The following is a 23,991-nucleotide window of genomic DNA, read 5'->3' as shown; positions in this document are numbered from 1 at the left end:
AAAAATGTTCTTTAGGCTAGGGTTGGTTTGTTTTTCTGCCATCTTTGTACAGAACCAAAATTAAGAGGGAAATGGTGGTGGTGGGAAATAGTTTCTGAATAATTAGACAGCATTTGAAAAAATAAGATCAGTCTGCTAAGGCCACAGTGGAGATAAATATAAAGAAAATGCATGAAGAGGAATTAACCATGCGGATGAGAGCCGGAGGAGCATCAGAATGCAGTTTCCTGAGGGACTTTTGGAGGTGCAGGTTAGTGTATTTTCGTGATGTAGGTGGTAGTATAAGCCTATAATAGATTATTTTTTTCTTGCATGGGATTAAGGTTTGAACTTAAAAAAAAGTGAGGAAGTGGCCATGAATGTTGAATTTATAAATACATCTTATTTATTTCTCCCATTTTAGATGAATAAACTCTAGCAAAATCTTTCAGTTTGGGGAACTTTGCTGTAGTCGTTCAGTTGCTGAGTTGTGTCTGACTCTTTGCAGCTCCGTGGACTGCAGCACGCCAGGCTCCTCTGTTCTCCACTATCTCCTGGAGTTTGCTCAAATTCATATCCATTGAGTTGGTGATGTTTAGGTTTTATTTCCCCTTCTCTATTTTAGTTCAAATACATATACTGGACATAGCTCCCCCACCCACCTCCCCTTTTTAAAACAGTTATAGCTTGCAAAACCATGGTGCACAGTGTTGCAAATGAGGGTCTTACCTTTGTCCATATTTAATCTTTGCAACAATCATGAGTGGTATATGACATCATAACATAAGAGAGCATCTATGTACAAACATATACAATTTTATTGATATCTCTACAGACTACAAGAATTTTAAGTATAGTCACAATTGCTGAGTGCAACAGAAAAATAGTAATTTGTCATTTTCTGAAAAGATGCAAAAATTCTGAAGATGAAAGAAAGATACATCAATGATGTCATCTTGTTTCTTATTTCCTAGAGTAAAACATCACATAATTAAGTGCTAAAAATTATAGGTTATTAGAGATTTTGATCCTGTGTACACTTGTCAATAACCACCACCTAGTTCATTTTCTGGCTTTGTAGTTGAGAAGGGTGGGCCAATACCATAGGGGAGCAGTGTGAGATGAGAGAACGGAACTCCCATTTTTTCATTAACTAGTATTTCCTTGGATAGGAAGACTCTCCCTTTTTGAAGGTGAAAGCACTTTTTCAGAGCACTGGAGGCCACACAGTGAGTTGGAAGCCTTTTTCCTTTAAACACATGTCTAGTAACTTAGAAAATAAATCCCAAATACTTTGTCCTGGGAGCAAAGACAACAATCAAAAAAGGAGAGATGTTCTCTCTTCTTGCTAAGATCAAGTTCAATAAAACGTCACTGTGGCAGAACAGGTAGCTGGTATCCATGTCTCCTCCAAATGAAGAATGCGTAATAAATTTGGACCTGATTTAGTATATGATTGTTTTGAGAATTTCTGCTATCCAACTAGTAAGAATTAGTTTTCCACTTAGTGTTAATGCTATTGAACTTTTACGATATCTCTGGTGTCTTTTGATGTCACGTGTATAAGGCAATCAAAATCTAGATGTTTGAACTGGAATAATTAGTGGCAAAGTCACTAGGAGACAATCACAAAGACAGAGTTAATAAGAGTTAATGGACCACTGCCTGGTCAGAAATTTGTACAGAAGACTTGTTTTGGGTTGCAACACAGATATCAGTGTGGCCAACACTGTATCTCCAATATCTCCTTGATGCCTCAGAAGTGGGGCTTGAACACTGGCCAGTACAGACAAATGTGTCTTCCTTAGTAGTGGTGATCGGCCTTGGCTGGACATTGGAACTATCTTGGAGGCTTTCAGAAGTACTGATGTTTGGTTTCCACTCTGAAAGATTTGGGTGTAACTGGGAATTTTAGAAGCTCCTTAGGTGATTCTTATGCACAGCCAAAGTTGAGAATCACTTCCCTACATAAGTGTTCGAATAGACCAGCTGTGCTTCAGTTCTCATCAAAGCTGCTTCTACTTCACTCTGGCTCCCACGTCCCTCTCTGCCTGAGCCTGCCTGTACTAAGTTGGTACTTCCTCTTCTTCCCCAAGTCAGACCTTTCCTGTTTTGCATTTTGTCCTTTCAGGACTATGTTGTCTGCAAATATATACAATAAACTTCTACAACCATGCTCCCTACAATAGTGCAGTCCAATTATGTGACTTACTGGCATGTATTTGTGACATCTGGAGCAGTGCATCTATGAAACAGTAACTGCTCAGAAGTGGGGTTGGGGCAACAGAGGACAGAGGTGAAGAAGCTGCGAAACTACCATGTTTCTCCTGATGCAAAGAGCAAGACCTGGCAGGAATGTTGACTCGCTTTGGCATTGCCCTCTCTGAACAAAGGTGATCAAGTTACGGTGTCTTCCCACAAGGACAAACTATAATCATACAGATAAACTCCTGGGTTGTCCCAGTGATCCTAACCCAATGAAGATTTTTAGTTTACTCTTCTTAATCTCCTTCAGCCAACCTTGGACATAATCTTTATTTTCCTTTTCCTTTCTCAAAGCCATGGTAACCTCTTAATGCAGGTAACAGACATATGGTTCACATTTTTATAAAAGGACTCCAACAGTAAACTTTTTCCTTTATAATCCCTTAGTATCTTTGAGTAGTAGAGACATTGGATTCTGAGAATTTGAGAATCATTTGAAAGCTGTATGAAAGGTTTGAAAAATTATCTTTATGACTAAATTATCAGAAAACATCTCACTCAGTTCTGTCACCATCCTTCCCAAGTTGGACAGTGACCCTGGTGATGACTAGGGCACTAAGTCTGGGTCTCAGTGAAGTGTAGGAAGCAGAGCTGATAGTACTGCTTTTTGCAGGGGACTAAAATAAATGATGAATCAGTCATCCATCCCTCCAAACTCCAGGGTTAGGGTAATTTATCGGTAGGGATTATTGCTGGCATTATTAGAACCAGAAAAACATATACTTCCAATTTTTCATGATGAATTATAATGCTAAAGGCCTATTTCTCTCCTGGGACACTAAGAAAGGCTTCTCTCTTTAGGGAGTCATAAGGAGATAAGGTCAACTTATAGACGGCAAGCCTTATCTTCTGATATCACCTTAAGCAGACAAAACATAATTTAATGACAACTAAGGCTCAGAGTCATTTTCTCTATCATTGTTCAAGTTACTAGGAGTATTTTTCTTATGTTTCAAGGTAAAGGCAAGACAGTTAAATAGTAGAGAAGAGAGATGTAAAGTATTCCATGCATCAACAGTAGTTGTTTTCCAAAGATGATGGTGATGATTAGGTGGTGGTAGTAGTATGTATGTGTGTGTCTGTGCGCGCGTGTGCTAAGGTCAGTACAACAGAACAGAAATGTTCAAAGAGAAAAATCACATCCATATCACATTCTTGTTATTGCTATCTCTTTGAATTATAAAAATAATTTTGATACAGTAAAACCTCATTAATTTGTATTCCACTAATCACAAGTTTGTGGGATGAAGTCACCCTTACATTAAGAAAGGGTTTATAAAAACTATATTGAAAGACAAAAAGAACCTCTTTTCAAGCATTTCAGAAGCACCTTACTTCTAATTGATGTGCCAGTTATAAACTTCTGGTCTATTCATTAAGGTCAGAGTTTTAAGCACTTCTGTGAAATGCTATTTTGTCCTTTCTGGTTTTTTTTTTTTTTTTTTTGGTATGCTTTAAAATATTCTATATTTGTTTTCTTTCTCAAAATTAATTTGCTCTTGTCAAAATTACTGAGAACATTAAAGAAATGGCTCTTAAAACAAATTCACCAGAAGTTTAAAAACTAAAAAAAAAAAAAGCCCAAATACTATTTTTGGCTAATAAAAGATCCTGGACTTAAGGAAAATGGAGAATTCTGAAGAAACACAATGTAAGTCTATTAAGACCCTGATTAACCAAAATTCAATGAGCCGAACCCATTAATTTTCTTTGAAAAGATTCTTTCTGAAAGAAAAACATACATATTATTGGATGGGTCCCAGAATCTGCATTTCCTATGACCTGACTTCCAGAATCATGTTAAATAATGGTAGCAGGTGTCTTGTCTTGTTGGCCTCTACTATATCTTTGTTCTGATAGATATCTTTTATCATATTAAGGATATTCTTTCTTCCACTTTTAGAAGAGTTCTTAATAAGGAATAGGTGTTTGGTATCTGTTGACATAATCCTGTAGCTTATGTTATTTAGCCAACTGAGTGACAAAAGTATTGATTTTGTATCATTACACTCTCTATGTGTTTCTGTCATCCATAGTGGTGACTAAACCCAAGCTAGCAAAAACACCACCACATTTTATAACCTGGTAATAAATACTGAACCAAAAAGCAATTTCTAATGAAAGCCCTTGTTAATCAGAAATGACAGAATCCCTTTCCTAAAACATTAACTGAGGTTTTACTGAATCAGACTAGAGAATGACCAGTTTGGTCTGTGAGTATCAGGCTGCAAGAGCACCTTTGAATTGAAGACCCCACGGGGACTAAACAGTAATATACTGTGTAATCGGCAGACAAGGATACAAATGGAACATTAAAAATATATCACTTTAGAAACTGAAACTAGAGTGTGTGAAATCAGTTCTCAAAGCTAACTGCATTGTTCTTGTGAGTCTAGTTTCCCCAAACCTATTGTCAACTCCCCTGCAGAGTATAAGCCAAGCTGAACAAATACAGGGTGACCCAACCCTGCATTGGTTGTGACTAAAAATAGCAACTTGTTCTGAAGGTGATGGAAATAATTGTATTAGGAATAATTTACTGTACTGGCTATATTTGATTATGATTGAGAACTGTGAATAATGTAAAATATTTTATGGAGAGAAAACAATGTTAATCAGACTCTTGACATAAGAATTCAATAATGTCCTAGTATATAATGAAAGTTAGAGATGACAAGAAAACTCTGGTTTTGTTTGCTTTGTCAGCTGGGTATCGCAAATGTACTTGAAATGCACTTATATCTTCTAACACAGATTTTTTTAAAATTGTCAGGTGTGGCCCAATTTATAAAAATAGTTTACCATAAATCTTTTTTTTCTTCTGTCACAACATGCTTTTTTCTTTTCCTCTTAAGATGTTAATTTATCATGCATTTTGTTTCATTAAGTGCATTAATGCTTTTTGTTTGTACAGGATTTTTTCAAATCAGAAGGACTCCCCGTAGTTCCTAAATTTAAATCCTTAGCAAACGACATGCCAAGATGATAGCTCCATTCCATGTGGGAAAAGGCAAATTCAGCCATATCTTGGGATTTTAACCAGGATTCCAGCCTTGGATTGTACAATGTCTCTGATAAGTCTCCCTTATGATAAATTCAGATGGACTGTAATGGAACATTTTGTAGAAGAAACTGGCTTCTAGCAGTTGAATATTGATGCTGGGAATAAATTTGGTTTCCCTGAATAATGGTTTCTCAAAGCAGTCATAACTTCTTTTGAAGTTTAGAATTGGTACCATTTCTTATCCTTATATTTCAGCATTAACTGCAAAGAAAAAATAGTCACATAAGATGTTAAAAAATATTTAAAAGTGCTAATCGAAGCTCATGTTGAGCACATCATACATACCAAAACCTCAAAACTTCTAAAATGACCTTTATATTGTGAAATAAACTACAGATAGATATTTTTACAAACCAGTCAAGCTCTAAAGATCTGCCTGACAGGAAATGATTTTTAATGACTGAGACAAAAAGGAATGTGTGAATTCAGCCTCTGCTGCCCCTCACACCTTCTTGAGGGGGGATCGTATAATAAACCTAAGTACCTCTGATACACCCAGTGTATCAGAACCAATAGATACTTTTCTTTAAAGCCATCCTCTAAGGTAAAGAAATATTAATATAATACTTTTTTAAAAAGCACTTTTTTCCTCCCCAATCCAAGGAGAATTATAATACATACAGCAAGGTCCCAGTTACCTTGGCTCTCACACATGATTGCTTAGAGTGCCATCTCTGTTTAGGCTCTCTTATACAGAACCTAAATGTTTAAAGTTATTACTGGATGAAGATGCCTATATTTACATAGGCAGCTTACCTCGTGCGCATGTTTGGAAAATGCCTCTGCACTGGTCATCATGCCTGCAGTTTTCTCTTCCAGCTCTCCTAGCCTCTGTCCTCTCTCATCAAGTGCGATCCGTGCACGAGTCAGCTCTCCCATCACCCCTCCGGCAGCGCCTTTCATCCCTTCTATACCACCTGGTCCAGGAATGTGCTGTGCGAGGCTGCGTGATGCTTTTCCTGCGGAAGCTTCCCCAACTGGGAGTTCAAGCAATAGCAATTTAAAACACTTTTTCAGTAATTCAAGTAAGTATAGTTAGGCTTATGACCAAACAAAGTACTTATATTGAATTTTATTGTCATAATTCTCACGGAGAAACATATTTGTTCCTATCATAGATATATATATAAATCTGGAGATGTTAGCATTTACCCAAGAAAAATGCCTATGAAAGAGACTGAGATATTATTACCATATGTTTTATTGTGTATATGGGGGAGCGGTTCATACAGTATGACATAATTGCAGTTCTTGACATTACTACATTGGTATGCTCACAATTTTATTGTGACCTCATATTTAACTCATATTAGTGTCTGTTCCAAACTCAGGCCTGATGATTTATTTAAATTTCTGCCCAGCTGGGCATCCCAAATCATCTGTGTTCATCTTCCTATCAGCCTTTGTAGCCCTCAGTAGTTTTTTTGTGTTTTGCTTTTTTTAATCTGAGTGTGTGTGTGTGTGTGTTTGTGTGCCTGTGTAAATATAGAGAATGGGGTATATATGCATTACGGGCATTAATACACATACGTTGAAACTTTATTACTTTATAAAAGATTAAAATTTCACCATCATTTATAAAACTCAATTTTACTTCATTTGAATGAAGTAACTTTGGGAAAGATATACCCATTTGAATGCAGAGTTCCAAAGAGCTGCAAGGAGAGATAAGAAAGCCTTCCTCAGTGATCAATGCAAAGAAATAGAAGAAAACAATAGAATGGGAAAGACTAGCGATCTCTTCAAGAAAATTAAAGATACCAAGAGAACATTTTATGCAAAGATGGGCACCATAAAGGACAGAAATGGTATGGACCTGACAGAAGCAGAAGATATTAAGAAGAGGTGGCAAGAATACACAGAAGAACTGTACAAAAAGATCTTCACGACCCAATCATGATGGTATGATCACTCACCTAGAGCTAGACATCCTGGAATGTGAAGTCAAGAGGGCCTTCAGAAGCATAACTAAGAACAAAGCTAGTGGAGGTGATGGAATTCCAGTTGAGCTCTTTCAAATCCTAAAAGATGATGCTGTGAAAGTGCTGCACTCAATAGGTCAACAAATTTGGAAAACTCAGCAGTAGCCACAGGACTGGAAAAGGTCAGTTTTCATTCCAATCCCCAAAAAAAGGCAATGCCAAACAATGCTCAAACTGCCACACAATTACACTCATCTCACATGCTAGTAAAACAATGCTCAAAATTCTCCAAGCCAGGCTTCAGCAATACATGAACTGTGAACTTCCTGATGTTCAAGCTGGTTTTAGAAAAGGCAGAGGAACCAGAGATCAAATTGCCAACATCTGCTGGATCATGGAAAAGCAAGAGTTCCAGAAAATCATCTATTTCTGCTTTATTGACTATGCCACAGCCTTTGACTGTGTGGATCACAATCAACTGTGGAAAATTCTGAAAGAGATGGGAATACCAGACCATCTGACCTGTCTCTTGAGAAACCTGTATGCAGGTCAGGAAGCAACAGTTAGAACTGGACATGGAACAACAGACTCCTTTTCCTAGTATGTCAAGGCTGTATATTGTCACCCTGCTTATTTAGCTTATATGCAGAGTACATCATGAGAAACGCTGGGCTGGTGAAGCACAGGCTGGAATCAAGATTGCCAGAAGAAATATCAATCACTTCAGATATGCAGATGATACCACCCTTATGGCAGAAAGCACAGAAGAACTCAAGAGCCTCTTTATGAAAGTGAAAGAGGAGAGTGAAAAAGTTGGCTTAAAGGTCAACATTCAGAAAACTAAGATCATGGCATCCAGTCCCATCACTTCATGGCAAATAGATGGGGAAACAGTGGCTAACTTTATTTTTTGGACTCCAAAATCACTGCAGATGGGTGACGGCAGCCATGAAATTAAAAGATGCTTACTCCTTGGAAGGAAAGTTATGACCAAACTAGACAGCATATTAAAAAGCAGAGACATTACTTTGCTGACTAAGGTCTGTCTAGTCAAGGCTATGGTTTTTCCACTAGTCATGTATGGATGTGAGAGTTGGACTATAAAGAAAGCTAAGCAGCGAAGAATTGATGCTTTTGAACTGTGATGTTGGAAGACTCTTGAGAGCCCCTTGGACTGCAAGGAGATCCGACCAGTCCATCCTAAAGGAGATCAGTCCTGGGTGTTCTTTGGAAGGACTGATGCTGAAGCTGAAACTCTAATACTTTGGCCACCTCATGTGAAGAGTTGACTCATTGGAAAAGACTCTGATGCTGGGAGGGATTGGGGGCAGGAGGAGAAGGGGACGACAGAGGATGAGATGGCTGGATGGCATCACCGACTCGATGGACGTGAGTCTGAGTGAACTCCGGGAGCTGGTGATGGACAGGGAGGCCTGGCGTGCTGCGATTCATGGGGTCGCAAAGAGTGACACAACTGACTGACTGACTGAACTGAACTGAACTTTTAAAAATTGAAAAATAGCTATCTTGATAAAAATTTAGTGAGCAGTCCCAAGGATGTAACATTAGGAGTGGAATCTAGATTAAGTTTTCTAAAATAACAGCTTTATTGAGATATAATTCACATATCATAAAATTCATAGCCGCTGCCACCCCCACCCCCATCACCACCACCACCACCTCTCGCCTTTTTAAAAAAATTTTCTGCCTGCGGTGCATAGCTTGTGGGATATTAGGTCTGGACCAGGGATCAAACCCTGGCAACAGCAGTGAAAGCACCTAGGCCTAACCATTGTACCTCCAGGGAATTCCTCAGTTCACCCTTTAAGTGTACAGTTAAGTAGTTTTTAACTGATTCTCAGACTTGTGCAACTATCACCACTATCCAATTTTAGAACATTTTTATCACCACCCAAAGAAATTCTGTACCCATTAGTCCCTCCTTGCCCTGTTCCCTGGCAACTACTGACTTTCTGTCTCTATGGATTTGTCTATTCTGAACATTATGTACAAAAGGAATAATACAATATGTGGCCTTTTTTGTCTTCCTTCTTTAATTTAGCATGATGCTTTCAAGGGTAATCCATGTTTGCTGCTGCTGCTGCTAAGTTGCTTCCGACTGTGTGCAACCCCATAGCCGGCAGCCCACCAGGCTCCCCTGTCCCTGGGATTCTCCAGGAAAGAACACTGGAGTGGGTTGCCCTTTCCTTCTCCAATGCAGGAAAGTGAAAAGTGAAAGTGAAGTCACTCAGTTGTGTCCAACTTGACCCCATGGACTGCAGCCCACCAGGCTCCTCCATCCATGGGATTTTCCAGGCAAGAGTACTGGAGTGGGGTGCCATTGCCTTCTCCGAATCCATGTTTAGCAGGTATCAAATGTCATTACCTTTTATAGCTGGTCCATTTTATGGAAGCGCTAGATATTTTGCATAGTTAAAAATTCAAGGAAAAAGGAGTTTTGACCTGTAGAGACCACATAGTAGGTCAGAGAATCTGGAAAATCTTAATTTCTCTTTGAGAATGTTCCTTTTTACTGTGTTTTAATTGTTCTTCAGAGTCTCTGGTAGATATTTTTTAAGTGATTTATTCTGTACCATTGGTAAACCATGAATTCTGAATAAAGAACTTGTTTCCTAGAAGTAGTTAAAGGTAGGCAGATTCAAAAACATTTTTTCAGATTTAAGTAACCAAGTGCCTTCACCTTGCCCTGCAGGTCTGATCTACCTGCAAATGACACATTTATTAGCTTACTGATTATTTGTATGAATTACATGTACTATTTTTGTTAAACTGTTTCTAAAACAAATGACCAGTTATATTCATGTTTGGTAAACAAATAATTTTCATGGTATAGAAGCAAAGCCCTCATCTAGAAAGAGGTCGTCTGTTTTTTGATACAGTTTGTAATCAGGAGTTTACTCACAGAGCTCTTCTCTGTCAAATGTTTGTCCACTTCCACCAAACAAACCCTTGAGAAAGCCTCTGTTTTGAGCTTCTGGTGTCTCTATAGGAGTAAACAAATCTCCCAGCATGTCCTATATCAAATTTAAAGAAAAAAGCATTAGACTAAGAATAAATTAATAGATCAAAAGCTAACATGGTGGCATGTTAGAGCATGTCATGAAAAGGCTGGAAAGTCTGTTCTCCATATGTTTTTGTGGCAGTTTTTGCTTAGTTTCTAATTCCCTCTCTCTGGCACTTCTTCCTCCACCTTCTTCCTTTCCTCTCCTCCTCCAAGAACTGGCATCCTAAAATATTCACTTTTCTGACCTCTTGTCTTCTAATATTCACCCTAGGATTAATTTACAGATTAATCCTGATTACAGACTTCACTGGCTTTATTACACATACTAATCAGAATTTACATAGATATGCTCCGGTTATCTTTATTTTTAACTTGTTCTAACTTTTTTCTAACTTGCTATAAAATGTTTTAACTTACTTTGGTCTTTCTGTGTGTGTTAGTCACTCAGTTGAGTCCAACTCTTTGCGACCCCATTGAGCCTGCCAGGCTCCTCCATCCATGGGATTCTCCAGGCAAGAATCCTGGAGTGGGCTGCCATTTCCTTCTCCAGAGGATCTTCCCAACACAGGGATCGAACCCAGGTCTCCCGCATTGCGGGCAGACCACCACCATCTGAGCCACCAGGGAAGCCCTTGGTCTTTCTAAAGCAGATGAAAATTGGAGAACCATGGATTTGGAGGAACTTCAATCCAAAGTCAGATCTGTGAGCTAGTATCAGTTTGTGTGTGAACTTGCACGATGACTGTCGTCATCTTCCCCCCTCATCTCTACTCCTAGACCCGTGCTTTTCCTCCCAAATCCCTTCTCTTTGGAAATGGCTACACCATCTACTTAGTTCCTCAACCCAGAAATACAGGAATAATTATGAATTCCTTCCTTTTCTTCACTCCTCTATCTAATAACCCTCCAATCCAACCGATCACAGTTTATAGTCATTGAATATGCTAATTTTCTCTATCACTGTTGGCTGTCTTATTTCAAGCCACTATTATTTCTGGTCTTAATTATTTAAAAAATAATGCCTCCAAATTGTTCTCCCTACTTTTAGCCTTAACTCTTCCAAACAAGCTGTCATACTGCAACCAGAATATTAGTTTTAATAAACAAATTTGCTAAACCTTTTCAATGATTTCCTATTGCCCTGGGGGTAAATGCCAGATTTCTTAAGGTGCTTACAAGGTGTTCCAAGCTCTATTCTTGACTAAGTCTCCATCAGCACTCCTTCACTCTCTCCACTTCACAACTCTCTACTTTCTTAGCAGTTTCCCGAACCTTGGGGCTTTCACATGCCTCTGCTCTGTCAAGAATATTGCTACCTTTCCCACCTCCAGCCATCTATTCCCTATGGACAGCTCCTTTTCATCCTTCACAACCTTTTTCTAACTACCCCTTCCCCTTTGCTCCATTAACCCAGTCCACTCTTAATGTCTCTCCAGCACTGTCAGAGCCATGTACAGACAACCATTTTCCAGAACATTGTGGTTATCTATTTCTCTCTCCTTCCACACTAGCAGGTAGGGACTTGTATCTTGTTTATGATTGTACTTCTACAGCCTAGCCAAGTACTAGGTATATAAAAAACTTAAGTATATGTTGAATAACATTTATTATCATTTATTTTTAAAACTTAGTATGTTCTAGGCACTCTTCTCAGTGCTTTACAGGAATTCTTTCTTAATTCTCACAGTAATGCTTCAAGGTAGAACATACAAGTAGATTAAGTAAAATAGCCAAAGTTATACCAGTAGGCAAAATGGAGCTTAAATAGTTCAGAGCTTATACTCTGAACCTCTATATTATAATGAATTTTAGTTTTCTTTTCTCTAAAATAAGGGAGAGAAACCAATTAAATCCTTAGGATGTCTTTTAAAATTTTTGTGACATTTACTTATCCAAGATTAAATAAATTCTTTTATATTTATTTTGTCTCTCAACTCTGCTTACTGCTATGATCAAAGACAAATGCCCATTTCTAACTTATAGGATATATATTTATTTTGTATGGCCCACAATTAAGGTTTCTTTTTTCTTTTTAAAAGTCTATTAACTCTGAATTGTAGGCAAAACAAACAATAAAATAAAGAGAACAACCATTGATGTATATGATCTCCACATTCTTCCCACATCCGCTTTTTTCTTATTTTTTCCTATGTATATCTGAAACACACTAAAACTTCGTAGCATCACCAGGATGAACATATATTCAAAACATGTTCTAGGGCAGGCATGTTTATTGTCTAGCTTAATAATATTTGAGCTTTTAGACCTCTCTCTCATTCTCTTTTTTACAGCTACGTTCAATGCTTATTCATAAATGACCTACCTGTAGATTATCACACATCTCTTGGCTGTATGTTAACCGCTGAATTTCAGTAGGAGAGACGAGGTATAATGCCTGTCCTTCATTGGTAAAACAAAATGTCCGTGCTATCCGCATGTCTGTCAGTGGCAAATAATTAACATCTAACATTGGGCGAAGACTAGGTAGGCTGAATGGAAAAAACCAAATCCACATGTCAATATCAAGTTGTTAGAAGCTTTTAATTTCTGTATATAAAATAGAGCAATCTTTACATGAAGCAGTAATTTTTATACTACTATTTTATGGTGGTTTCTTTTTATCTTGAAGTCTCAACGGTGGTAAACTAGAACTTCATGTAAAATCATTTTCACAAAAAATTATGGTACAGTTCTATTATAATCCACACAGATACTTAGCAGATATCCTTGAAGGCTGGATTAAATGCACTGGCCAGCAATTTCAAAATGCTTTGTGTAGAATTTCACAGGTTCCTACTGTTGTAATCTTTTATTATGGCAGAAACACTCTAACTAGAAAGTGGCTGCCTGCATACTTGCTCCATTGTCTCCTTTTAAGGCAAAATTCCTGGGTCTGAGGTTATACACTGATGTGTGTCTAGTTCACTATGCCTGGGAATGGAGTGGCTTTCCTCCCCATTCCTTTACTTCCTCTATATAAAGAAAATGAAAATCACCTATGACTTATGGCACCTATACTGAAGGGGTGATTAATGACTAGGACTGTTTCAGAATTAGTTATAAACAATAGATCAGAATTTGCACATCCAAATGAATACTACATCTCAGGTGTCTTACTGATTGGCTGTTGTTCAGTCACTCAGTTGTTTCTGAATCTTTGCAACCTGTTGGACTGCAGCACGCCAGGCTCCCCTGACCTTCACTATCTCCTGGAGTTTGCCCAGACTCATGTCTGTTGAGTCGGTGATGCCATCCAACCATCTCATCCTGTCGCCTCCTTGTCCTGCCCTCAATCTTTCCCAGCATCAGCATCTTTTCCAATGAGTCAGCTCTTCCCACTGGATGGTCAAAATATTGGAGCTTCTGCTTCAGCATCAGTCCTTCCAATGAATATTCAGCATTGATTTCCTTTAGGATTCCCTGTGTTGATATCCTGCTGTCCAAGGGACTCTCAAGAGTCCTCTCCAGCACCACAGTTCGAAAGCATCAATTCTAAGGCTCAGCCTTCTTCATGGTCCAACTTTCACATCCATACATGACTACTGGAAAAACCGTAGCTTTGACTATAGACCTTTGTTAGCAAAGCGATGTCTCTGCTTTTTAATATACTGTCTAGATTTGTCATAGCTTTTCTTCCAGTGAGCAAGCATCTTTTAATTTCATAGCTGCAGTCATTGTCCACAGTGATTTTGGAGCCCAAGAAAATAAAATCTGCCACTATTCCCATTTTTCCCCCATCTATTTTCCATGAAGTGATGGCACTGGGTGCTATGATCTTAGTTTTTTGAATGTTGAGTTTTAAACTAGGTTTTTTTACTTTCCTCTTTCACCTTCATCAAAAGGCTCTTTAGTTCCTCTTCACTCTCTGCCAGTATCATCTGCATATCTGAGATTGTTGATATTTCTCCTCGCAGTCTTGATTCCAGCTTGTGCTTCATCCAGTGTGGCATTTCTCTTGATGTACTCTGCATGTAAGCAGGGTGACAATACACCACCTTGACGTACTCCTTTCCCAATTTTGAACCATTCTGCTAGTTCATGTCTGGTTCTAACTGTTGCTTCTTGACCAGCATACAGGTTTCTCAGGAGGCAGGTGAGGTGGTCTGCTATTCCTGTCTTTTGAAGAATTTTCCACTGTTTGTTGTGATCCACATAGTCAAAGGCTTTAGAGTAGTCAGTGAAGCAGATCTTTTTCTGGAATTCTCACTATCACTGTCAAGCTAAAATCACTATCAAGCTAAAATTTCAATTGTGACAACACTGTGATGTCTTTGAATTTAAAAGAAAAATTTTGAGTGACTAAATGTGAGCTTACGGGAGTGTACACACAGGTTTTTTTTTTTTTTCCCTTCTAAACTAAGGCGTGTCTAGGAGTTAAGTCATTATTTACAAACAAGACTGGAATGACCCTCTTCAGAAATCTCTAAAAAGAATTTGAGAAAAGAAATCAGATAAAGAATAAGAAACATATCAGAGAATGAGCAGACTGTAAATGATTGTTTTTATTTTTATTTTTTCAAAACTGTCTCCACTAACTACCTCTCTTTGGCTTATAAGTCTACTCATGTCTCCCCTATTAAAGAAAATATAACAATAAAAACACTCTCAAAATCCCAGTTTTGCTCTTGAATTACTTTCCTATCTCTCATCTCTCTTTTTATCAAAATTTCCCAAAAGAACTCTGTCTCAGGAACTGGCAAACTTTATTTTTAAAGAGTCAGATAGTAAACAAAATGGTTTGTAGGCCATGTGGTCTTGGGTACAACTACTCAGCTCCTGCCTGTTGTGTACACGCTCTTTCTTGTAGGCAATATATAAGCAAGTGGTGTGGTTGTGTTCCCCAAACCTTTATGAACATTTGAGATGTGAATTTCATATACTTTCCACATATCATGAAATATTCTTCTCTGCTTTTTTCAACAATTTGAAAATATAAAAACCATTCTTAGCTTGCAGGCCTGTATACAGTGTCATATTGGGTGGAGGGTAGAGTGGATATTGCGTGGGTTATAGTCTGTCAATCCCTGATCTGTGTCTCTGCCTTTCTTCTTGCCTCCCTTGAAATTCAGTCTTATCTTCATTGTGCTCCTAAGATTTGCTTTCTCAAATATCATCAACATCTACATCTAGTGTTTTTTTTTGGCCCCAAATTCTTTGATCTTTCTGTTCTAACTCTTGATCATCATTTTAGTAGTTGTCTGTCCTTTTTTTTTGTTTTAATACTCTTCTATCCTTTTCATGAAGTTATGTTACTGTGATCCTTTTTCTAGCTCTCTGATGACTGCTTCTCAATCTCCTTTGCTGGATTTTTTTTCTTTCTGCCACTATATAGACGTATTCATATGCATCCCCTTCCCTCAATTTTTGTCCCCAGATCAGTCTCTTTCTCCTCTTTTTTACTGCTATCTTCTTTGATGATTTCATTCACTGACAAAACTTTCACTAATGCATTTACATAGATGATTTCCAGAGCTGAATCTTCCACCTCTATTTTTTAAGAGTCTAGACTGTAAATTGCTTGCTAAACTTATTCAAGCTGGCATATAAACACCTCATATTCCAAGTATTCATTCTCAGACTTATTTTCTCCAAATTCTCCTGACTTTCTTATCTATTAATGACATCACTATTATCCAAGTTCATGACAAAAAATTTTCACGTTTAAGTTCTCTTCTTACCCTGAGATTTAACGACCTCCATTATCTTTTATGGTTTTACATTCAGAAAATTTCCCTCACATCTGGTTCTACCTAGCCATCAATATAGCTATGACTTCAGTTCAAAAGTCCACCCCAAACTCTTCCTCCATGTGTATTTCTTAATGTATAGCCTATAGCAAGTTAAAATAAAGGGATGATTTTTAGTATACTGTTCAGTGTTGATCTCACTTTTTCCTAGACTTGCAACCTCATTCAAATTTATTAACATGTAAAATAGAGGAAGCAGATAATACTCCATTTCTTATGTCCTAGAGAAGTTATAAGGATAAAATTAAGTTCTGTATAGAAAATTCTTGTGTGTACTATGAAACATAGTAAAGGTAACAGTTCATTTCTTTTCCTTGTGGTTTATTCATCTTCATATATCCTGTGCCTAGCATAGCATCTGGGAGATAGGTGCTCAATAAATGTTGAATGAATGTGTGAATGACTGGAGAATTACTCTTTCCTTAGATTCCTTGATGGCAGTTAACGTATATTTCATTCACAGTGCAAAGCATTTTTAGCAAACAAATAAAACCTAAAATAAACTCTCCTCAAATTGTTGAGCAATAAAACATTCACAAACATAATGAAACAATGATCTCAGGTTGCTTCTTAGTTTATCTTGCATTTTACACATGTACACATGTATAATTTTACCTTGTTTGCACTGTTATGATTACCAGATAATTTATAAAGACAGCACATACCTCATTATCATGATATGCCCATTGGCACAGAAGCATGCCAAGCAGGCACTGTTACACATGACCACCACATCTGCTTGCAGTATAAAAGATGTTTCTGTGATGTTATGAACATAGAGGCAAGTCTGAGAAGGCAGTGAGAAGACTTTAGCTTGTTTCTCTGAGCAGATTATTGTATACTGATGATCTCCTGTTTCTTGGGATGGAGAGGGGCAGTTCATGACCAGTTTCCTTCTCCAGGATTTCTCATTTTCATCTATGTTGTTTGGATCCCTCCAAACTTCGTATGGTGGTTGCATTAACCCACCAGTTCGGTCCATACAGGAGAATGTTAGGACAGCTCCTTTCAATGAGAGGAATGTACCTATAAAAACAATTCCACATCACTGGCACATGAAATTCTTTCTAAAACAGGTGCTATTCATCTATGGGTGATAAATGTTTTCTTTTATATTATGGTAATTTATATTTATAGTGTCATAATATTGCCGTATTACACATAAATCAGTAGATTTGTGAATTTATCAGCTGCAATAACTTGGAATCATAACAGGTAAATGCTAAAAGGAGTCTAAGACATCAACTCATCAAATCCTTTCATTATATTAATAAAACAGATCCAGAAAGATGAGTTTTGGGCTAAGACACATAACAAATTAGTGACTGAGCCTGGACTGGAACTCAAGTTTCCTAATTCCTAATCCAGTATCATTTCACTATACTATACTGCTGCTGCTGCTGCTAAGTCACTTCAGTTGTGTCCAACTCTGTGCGACCCCATGGACGGCAGCCCACCAGACTCCCCAGTCCCTGGGATTCTCCAGGCAAGAATACTGGAGTGGGTTGCCATTTCCTTCTCCAATGCATGAAAGTGAAAGTGAAGTCGCTCAGTTGTGTCTGACTCCTAGCGACCCCATGGACTGCAGGCTACCAGGCTCCTCTGTCCGTGGGATTTTCCAGGCAAGAGTACTGGAGTGGGTTGTCATTACCTTCATTAAAATACTTTTATTTTTTTAAACAAATTTCAGAAAATTTGTAATTTTAATTTACTGAATAACTTCAACTGAAAAGATAACCATGCCATCTGATTCCACTTCTTTATAGACTCATTCACTAGAAAATACTATTTTCTCTTCTTCTGAAAATGAATACTCAGAATACTTCATGAAATTTAAATATCTGGTTCATGCTAGCAATTTTTATTGTAATTTTTTAAAAAACAAACTGAATTTGGTGTTTACTCAAGGCTTATGCATCTTTTATACAGAAAAATGGTTTACTCACCTGGATTCTCCAAGGTTGAACATCCATGCCAGATTATTACCTATGGGTGATTTTTTACCAGTCCCAGAGATTGGATACTGCAAAGGCTTAGGAGGTAACTTGGGATAGATTGACATTTGGACACTTCCAGACTCTTCCCTAAGCAGTGCCTGAGCAGCCTTTTCTTTCCTTTGTCCTTTGACATTGTGTAGAGAGTAATGGAGGAGGGCATGGAAACTCACTCCAGTATCCTTGCCTGGAAAATTCCACAGATGAGCCTGGAGGGCTACAATCCACGGGGTTGCAAAGAGTTGGACACGATCGAGTGACTGAGCACACATGTAGAGAGAATAAGGAAGCTATCCCAGGCTGGCATATCTCAAGAGTGTACATGTACCAGAGACTTGGAAAGGGTATTATACAAATACATTGCATTTAGAAAATACTTCATAAAGTATCAAAAATTTATAAAATTCAAAGTAACATGTTTAGATGCTTTAACATCTCAGTTGTGTTTTTAAACCCACTTTTAAAACCAAGAAGCCTGTAAATGTCTGACAGGGATACGGGAGCAGGGGCTCAGGTGCTTTAATCTGCGGGTCAAGGTATGAAAGACCAGCTCTCAGCCTACCAAGAAGAAAAATATCTGCCAAGGGCATGATGAGTGATTTAATTAGTATTCATCTAGGAGTGATCCTTCTATTCCAAAAAAAAAAAAAAGCTCCCATATTTCCATTGCTGCACACCATGGAAAAACTTTCTGAAGTAGATATTAACAACACCCTCAATTTAGCCTAAAATAGGTTAAAAAAAACACAAGAAATCTACATTTTGGAAGCCATTTTCCTTACACCTGATGCTTACAAAGCTGTCAGTATCAAAATAACTGTTTCTTAATAAGTTGCCTTGCCCAAATATCTGCCTTGTTTCCTAATTTGTGGTAAAAAATGCTTTGATTATATCCTTTTCATTAGTTTTATACAAGGTCTAAGTTTTCCCTGTGCATGTTTGTGTGTGTGCTCAGTCGTGTCTGACTCTTTGCAACCCATGGACTGTAGTCTATGAGGCTCCTCTGTTCATGGGATTTCCCAGGCAAAAATACTGGAGTGGGTTGCCATTTCCTTCTCCAGACGATCGTCCCGACTGAGGGATCAAACCTATGTCTCCTGTATCTCCTTCACTGGCAGGCTGATTCTTTACCACTGAGCCACCTGGGAAGCAGAATTAAATTTATGGACCAGGATTGTGATTAACCATATTATACATGCATGATGTTATGACTTATGATAAGTATGTATTTGGTCTTTGTCCCTGTTTCTGGTACAGTGCTCCTAAAATCTTTGAAATTGCCTGACAAGAACAATACAGGTGTCTTTCATTATGTTGATAAGGTGATTTTGGAGTCTTACCTAAGGTTGGGGGCTGGTTGCCAGGGGAACCAACCAGGTGATTACAAGGTTAACACTTTCAGCTCTACCCCAACCTCTGGGGCAGAGAGACAAGCTGGAGATTGAATTCAATCACCGTTGGTTTAATTAACCACTTCTGTGTAAGGAAACCATATAAAAACCCAAAGGTGGGGTGGTGGTGGTTTGAAGAGCTTCCGGGTTAAGGAGCAGGTAGCAGTGTGGGGAGAGTGACAGTCCTGGAGAAGGCATGGAAGGGGTAGCTTCATGGACCTCCCTACATTCCTTGCCCTGTGCATCTCATCCATCAGATGTTCAGCTATATCCTGTTATAAGAAACTGCTAAACAGTAAGTAAAAGTTTTTCTGAGGTTCTGTGAGTGGCTCTAGAAAACTGATTGAACTAGAGGCTGTGGAAGCCTCAGGTCTTGGTCAGAAGAATAGATGACAACCTTGACTTGTCATCTGAAGCAGGGTGGGTTACAGAGCCATTTCCCTGTGGGACCATCTCCATGTGGACAGTGTCCAAATTCAGTCAAACTGTGGAATACTCAGGTGGTATCTCAGAGACTTGTTTGTGGAGAAGGCCTCCACTTATCTGGTTTCAGAAGTGTTGTGAGCTTGGTAGTTGTGTGAAAGTAAAGGAGAAGGAGACCCAAAGGAAAAACCCAGGAGGAAGAGCTGTTTTTTCATCCCAGCATGCAAAATTCATTTGTATTAGTATCACTTGTGGCTTGTTAAACAATTTCTCAGACTCCACCCCAGACCAACTGAATTAGAAACTCTGGGAATGGAGCCAGACTGTTACAGTCTATGCTATAACCCTTCAAGTGGGTCTGACACAGATTAAAATGATGGCTTCTGGAATAGATCTCTAGGTGCTCTGTCACTCTAAAATGCAGTGATTTAGTGCTTTAGTTCACATTTCCATATTGTTGATGAGAATTTGTTGTCCAGACAGCCAAGATAAGTTAATGTGAAAGAAATCCTTTAAAAGAGAGAAGTGGGCTTTTCTTTGTTGAGTGTTTTTTTAAATTATTATTACTGATCAAATATCATTATTATAATGTTACAGGTCTATTCAGAGTTTCTGTTTCTTCATGATTCAGTCTTGATATTTGTATGTCGTTAGGGGTTTATCCATTTCTTCTAGGTTATCCTACTGTATTATAAACAACTATATATCTAGATCATTCGATTTTCACAGAGAGAGATGTTCTTTTAATCTCTCCATAAAAGAAATTCCGGAAAAAGTTTGAATTCATGACAATAGCATGTGACAAAATGGTATGTGAGATTTCATTTGTTTTTGGAGAGCATTTTATTTTGCTTTTTTTAATATCTAAAAATCAATAGTTTCCATGTGTCTAGCTGTTAAAGACTCAGATTTCATACTTTATACTCAGCAGTTTCAAGTGACAGTACAATTTACTTAGGAAAAAATAGAATTGCTATAAACACATTCAGTATAACTAGTAATAAGAATTGTAAACAACAAATAGAGCTGGTGCAAGTGGAGAGTATGTTTTTCTGTATTAGTCTGTGATTTTACTTGTTCAGTCAAATACAATCATTACATTTAAACTAAATTTTTATTGTATCTGTTTTTAATGAAGTTTGTAAGATATAATGTATGAATTTCACAAATATTTTTAAAATATATATGTCTTATATGGAAAGGCCCTAACTGAATATGGTGCATAGAAATTAGGTGATGAAATTTTCTTATCAAGGTTTAGACTTGAGTTTAAAAACCATATCCTTCTCATTTTAACTAATTAATTTCCAGACAAAGCCTATTAACTAGCTTCATACTGTATCTTGAGAGCACATTTGTTCATCTGTACATTTGCATAAATTAATTTAATTGTTCTTCATCAGATAGCTGGATTTTAAAGGAATTAAATGCTGGCAAGTAAGTCCGACATAGGGAGTAGGCTAGGAAGTCTAGAGTAGAGGGTAAGTCTATGAGATATTTCTGTCAGCAGGCAAAGGACAAAATAAGAATATGGTAAGAAAAATAACAGTTAAAAAGGTAAGAAGATAATCTCTGATATACTTTTACAGTGTTGAGAATACACATATGAAAACATATCTAAGCTTATATGATTCATAATCAAAAACTGAATTAGTAAGTTAGAGACATATCCTCAGTATACCAAAAGAGGAGAAAAGATGGAGATACATTTAGTTTGAGGTTAGTAGATTTAGGTATTAATAGACGATTCACTGTCACCACCATGTCTATGTTGCTGCTCTCCTTCTAGGTATAGCGATGGCTCCCAGGAAAACTCCTACTACCATGATACAACTCAGCATTAATCTGACATGAAAGTGCAGGGCTGAAGAGCATATTACAAATTATATATTATGTCAACAATAGAAATAAATAATGTAGAACAAACGATTTGAAATTTAAAATGGATAGAGCTAAAAGCTAGTCTGTAGAAAATTATTCTAATTCCTTCAAATCTTATAGCTTCCAAGAAACTTGATAACAGTTTTCCAAAATTTTGACAACAAATATAAAGGTTCATATGACATCTAACAATGATAGATGATTGACAGGTGGCAAAGAGAAATGGGAAGAGAAGAAATAAGATGGCTGGACCAGGGAACTGGTGCTGGAAAGTAGCAGGAAATCAGATTAAAGAGGTAGAACAAGGCTGAGCTTTTAGAGATCACTGATTTCCAAGAAATTGCTTCTATGGATAATTGAAGGTATCAGAATATGGTGCATAAAAATCAGGAGATGAAGACAGTACTGGAATTAAGACTAGTACAGAGGCAGAGTAAGTAAAAGGAATCATAAAAGAAATGGAAGTGATGGAGGCCATTAAGTATTGTGGAACTATTAACAAATGAGGAGAAGAGAGAGAAGAAACAGTTCAGGGGTAAAGAGAATGAATTTATTACGGAGAATCTTCAGTTTAATCATGAGCTTGAGTTTGATATTGAAGCATGAAAATTTTTTTTACAAATCGGTGATAGGCATGTCATGTGGCAGAACTGATCATTACAGAATAATTTGTTAGCAGATAGCACAAAGTATTACATAGAAATGAGATAAAATTTAAAATGAGTCTCAGAATTACAGGGGTAGGAACCTGTTGGAAGTGATGAGTATGTTTTTGGCATAGATTGTGGTTAATAGTTTCATGGATGTTTACTTATCTCCAGACTCATCAAGTTGCATAAATAAACATGTATATTTTTTGTATGTCAATTATACTTCAATAAAGGAGCTTTAAAGTTAGAATCTCAGCAAACTTCTCACAGAATTACTGTTGGAGAGTAAAATTCCTAGGGGCAGAAGTATGGGGTTGGAGATGGGACAGACAAGGGAGAGAGTTTGCTCATGGCAGAATTTTCATTTACCTTCCTCTGTATTTGGAGTTTTTACAATTACATTTTTTTTAACAGTTACAAAATTTAACCACTAGTATTTTAGAGGAAAAAAGCATACCATATCACAATCTTTGTACACAACAACAAAACCCCCCCAGAGATCTAGGAAGTCTCTTCCAGCTCCTTATCGTGGTCTTAAGGTCCTCTATTCCCCTGCCTGTTTTTCCAGCCTCAGCACCATTATAGCTCTAAGTTTTAGCTATGTCATGCTCTTTTTACCCCCTAAGTTGTTGTTTTTCTTTTTTTTTGGGGGGGGGTCTCCTTTTAAAAATCTGTTTAATTAGAGGATAACTGCTTTACAATATTGTATTGGTTTCTGCCATACATCAACATGAATCAGCCATAGGTATAAATATTTCCCCTCCCTCCCTCTAGAGCCTCCCTCCATGCCCCACCCCATCCCACCTCTCTCGGTTGTCACAGAGCAATGGTTTGAGCTCCCTGAGTCATATGGCAAATTCCCACTGGCTATCTACTTTACATATGGTGATGTATATGTTTCCATGCTACTCTCTCAATTTGTCCCATTCTCTCCTTCCCCTACTGGGTCCACAAGTCTGTTCCGTGTCTCCATTGCTGCCCTGCAAATAGGTTCATCAGTACCATCTTTCTAGAGTCCATACATATGCGTTAATGTATGATACTTGTTTTCTCTTTCTGACTTACTTCACTCTGTATTATAGGCTCTAGTTCTTCCATCTCATTAGAACTGACTCAGCTGTGCTTCCTCTAGGTTTTTATGCTTTTCTGAATTTCTCTTAAATATCAGTACTGGGTTCCCTTCTAAACCTGTTCCCATTTCAGACAGAGGCTTTGTGAGAGAGGTCTTCCCCAAATCCCCCTCCCATGCTGCCACAGTATTGTTTACTTCCCTTACTGTAATTTTTGGTTACTTTAGTTCTTCCCTGCAAATATTCAGAATAAAAATCATTCTGTGTCCTGATCACTATTGCATGCCCAATGTCTAATTAATTAGTATGAGCTTGGGAAACATGTTGAAAAATTGGATGAATACATTTCAAAATGGATTGTATTTTCAGGAAATGCTAGACTCAGAAATTTTTCTAGGCCATCTGATAAAAGGTAATTTAATAATGTTTTGACAGGAAAACCCATACAGGGCCTAAAAGCATGTCACCCACTTGAGCACTGACTATGAAAGATGGAAAGGCCTCTAATTCCACACCTTTTAAAATGGTCCCCACAATCTAGAGCACTACAGTAGGACAGAGACGAGTGGGACAGGGATGT

At 37.7% G+C, this 23,991-nt stretch overlaps 1 protein-coding gene across 5 annotated transcripts in view; it reads right to left on the bottom strand.

Annotated features, from left to right (window-relative positions):
* Positions 1-775: 775 nt before the first annotated feature.
* Positions 776-23,991, bottom strand: part of STXBP5L (syntaxin binding protein 5L) — a 330,353-nt gene continuing 307,137 nt past the window's right edge. For all 5 annotated transcript variants that reach the window (XM_060418502.1, XM_042231962.2, XM_004002958.6 and 2 more), the window contains 5 exons: positions 16,668-17,028; positions 12,579-12,744; positions 10,154-10,265; positions 6,065-6,285; positions 776-5,509 (listed from right to left, as the gene is read on the bottom strand). In XM_060418502.1, coding sequence (XP_060274485.1) covers positions 5,468-5,509; positions 6,065-6,285; positions 10,154-10,265; positions 12,579-12,744; positions 16,668-17,028 — 902 coding nt within the window. In that variant the 3' untranslated portion in view covers positions 776-5,467. The remainder of the gene's footprint in view (positions 5,510-6,064; positions 6,286-10,153; positions 10,266-12,578; positions 12,745-16,667; positions 17,029-23,991) is intronic.

Source organism: Ovis aries, chromosome 1 (assembly GCF_016772045.2).
Source record: "Ovis aries strain OAR_USU_Benz2616 breed Rambouillet chromosome 1, ARS-UI_Ramb_v3.0, whole genome shotgun sequence".
In the NCBI taxonomy this organism is placed as follows: Eukaryota; Metazoa; Chordata; class Mammalia; order Artiodactyla; family Bovidae; genus Ovis; species Ovis aries.
Note: the sequence above shows the minus strand (reverse complement) of the source record. Positions and strands in the feature narration are given on the sequence as shown.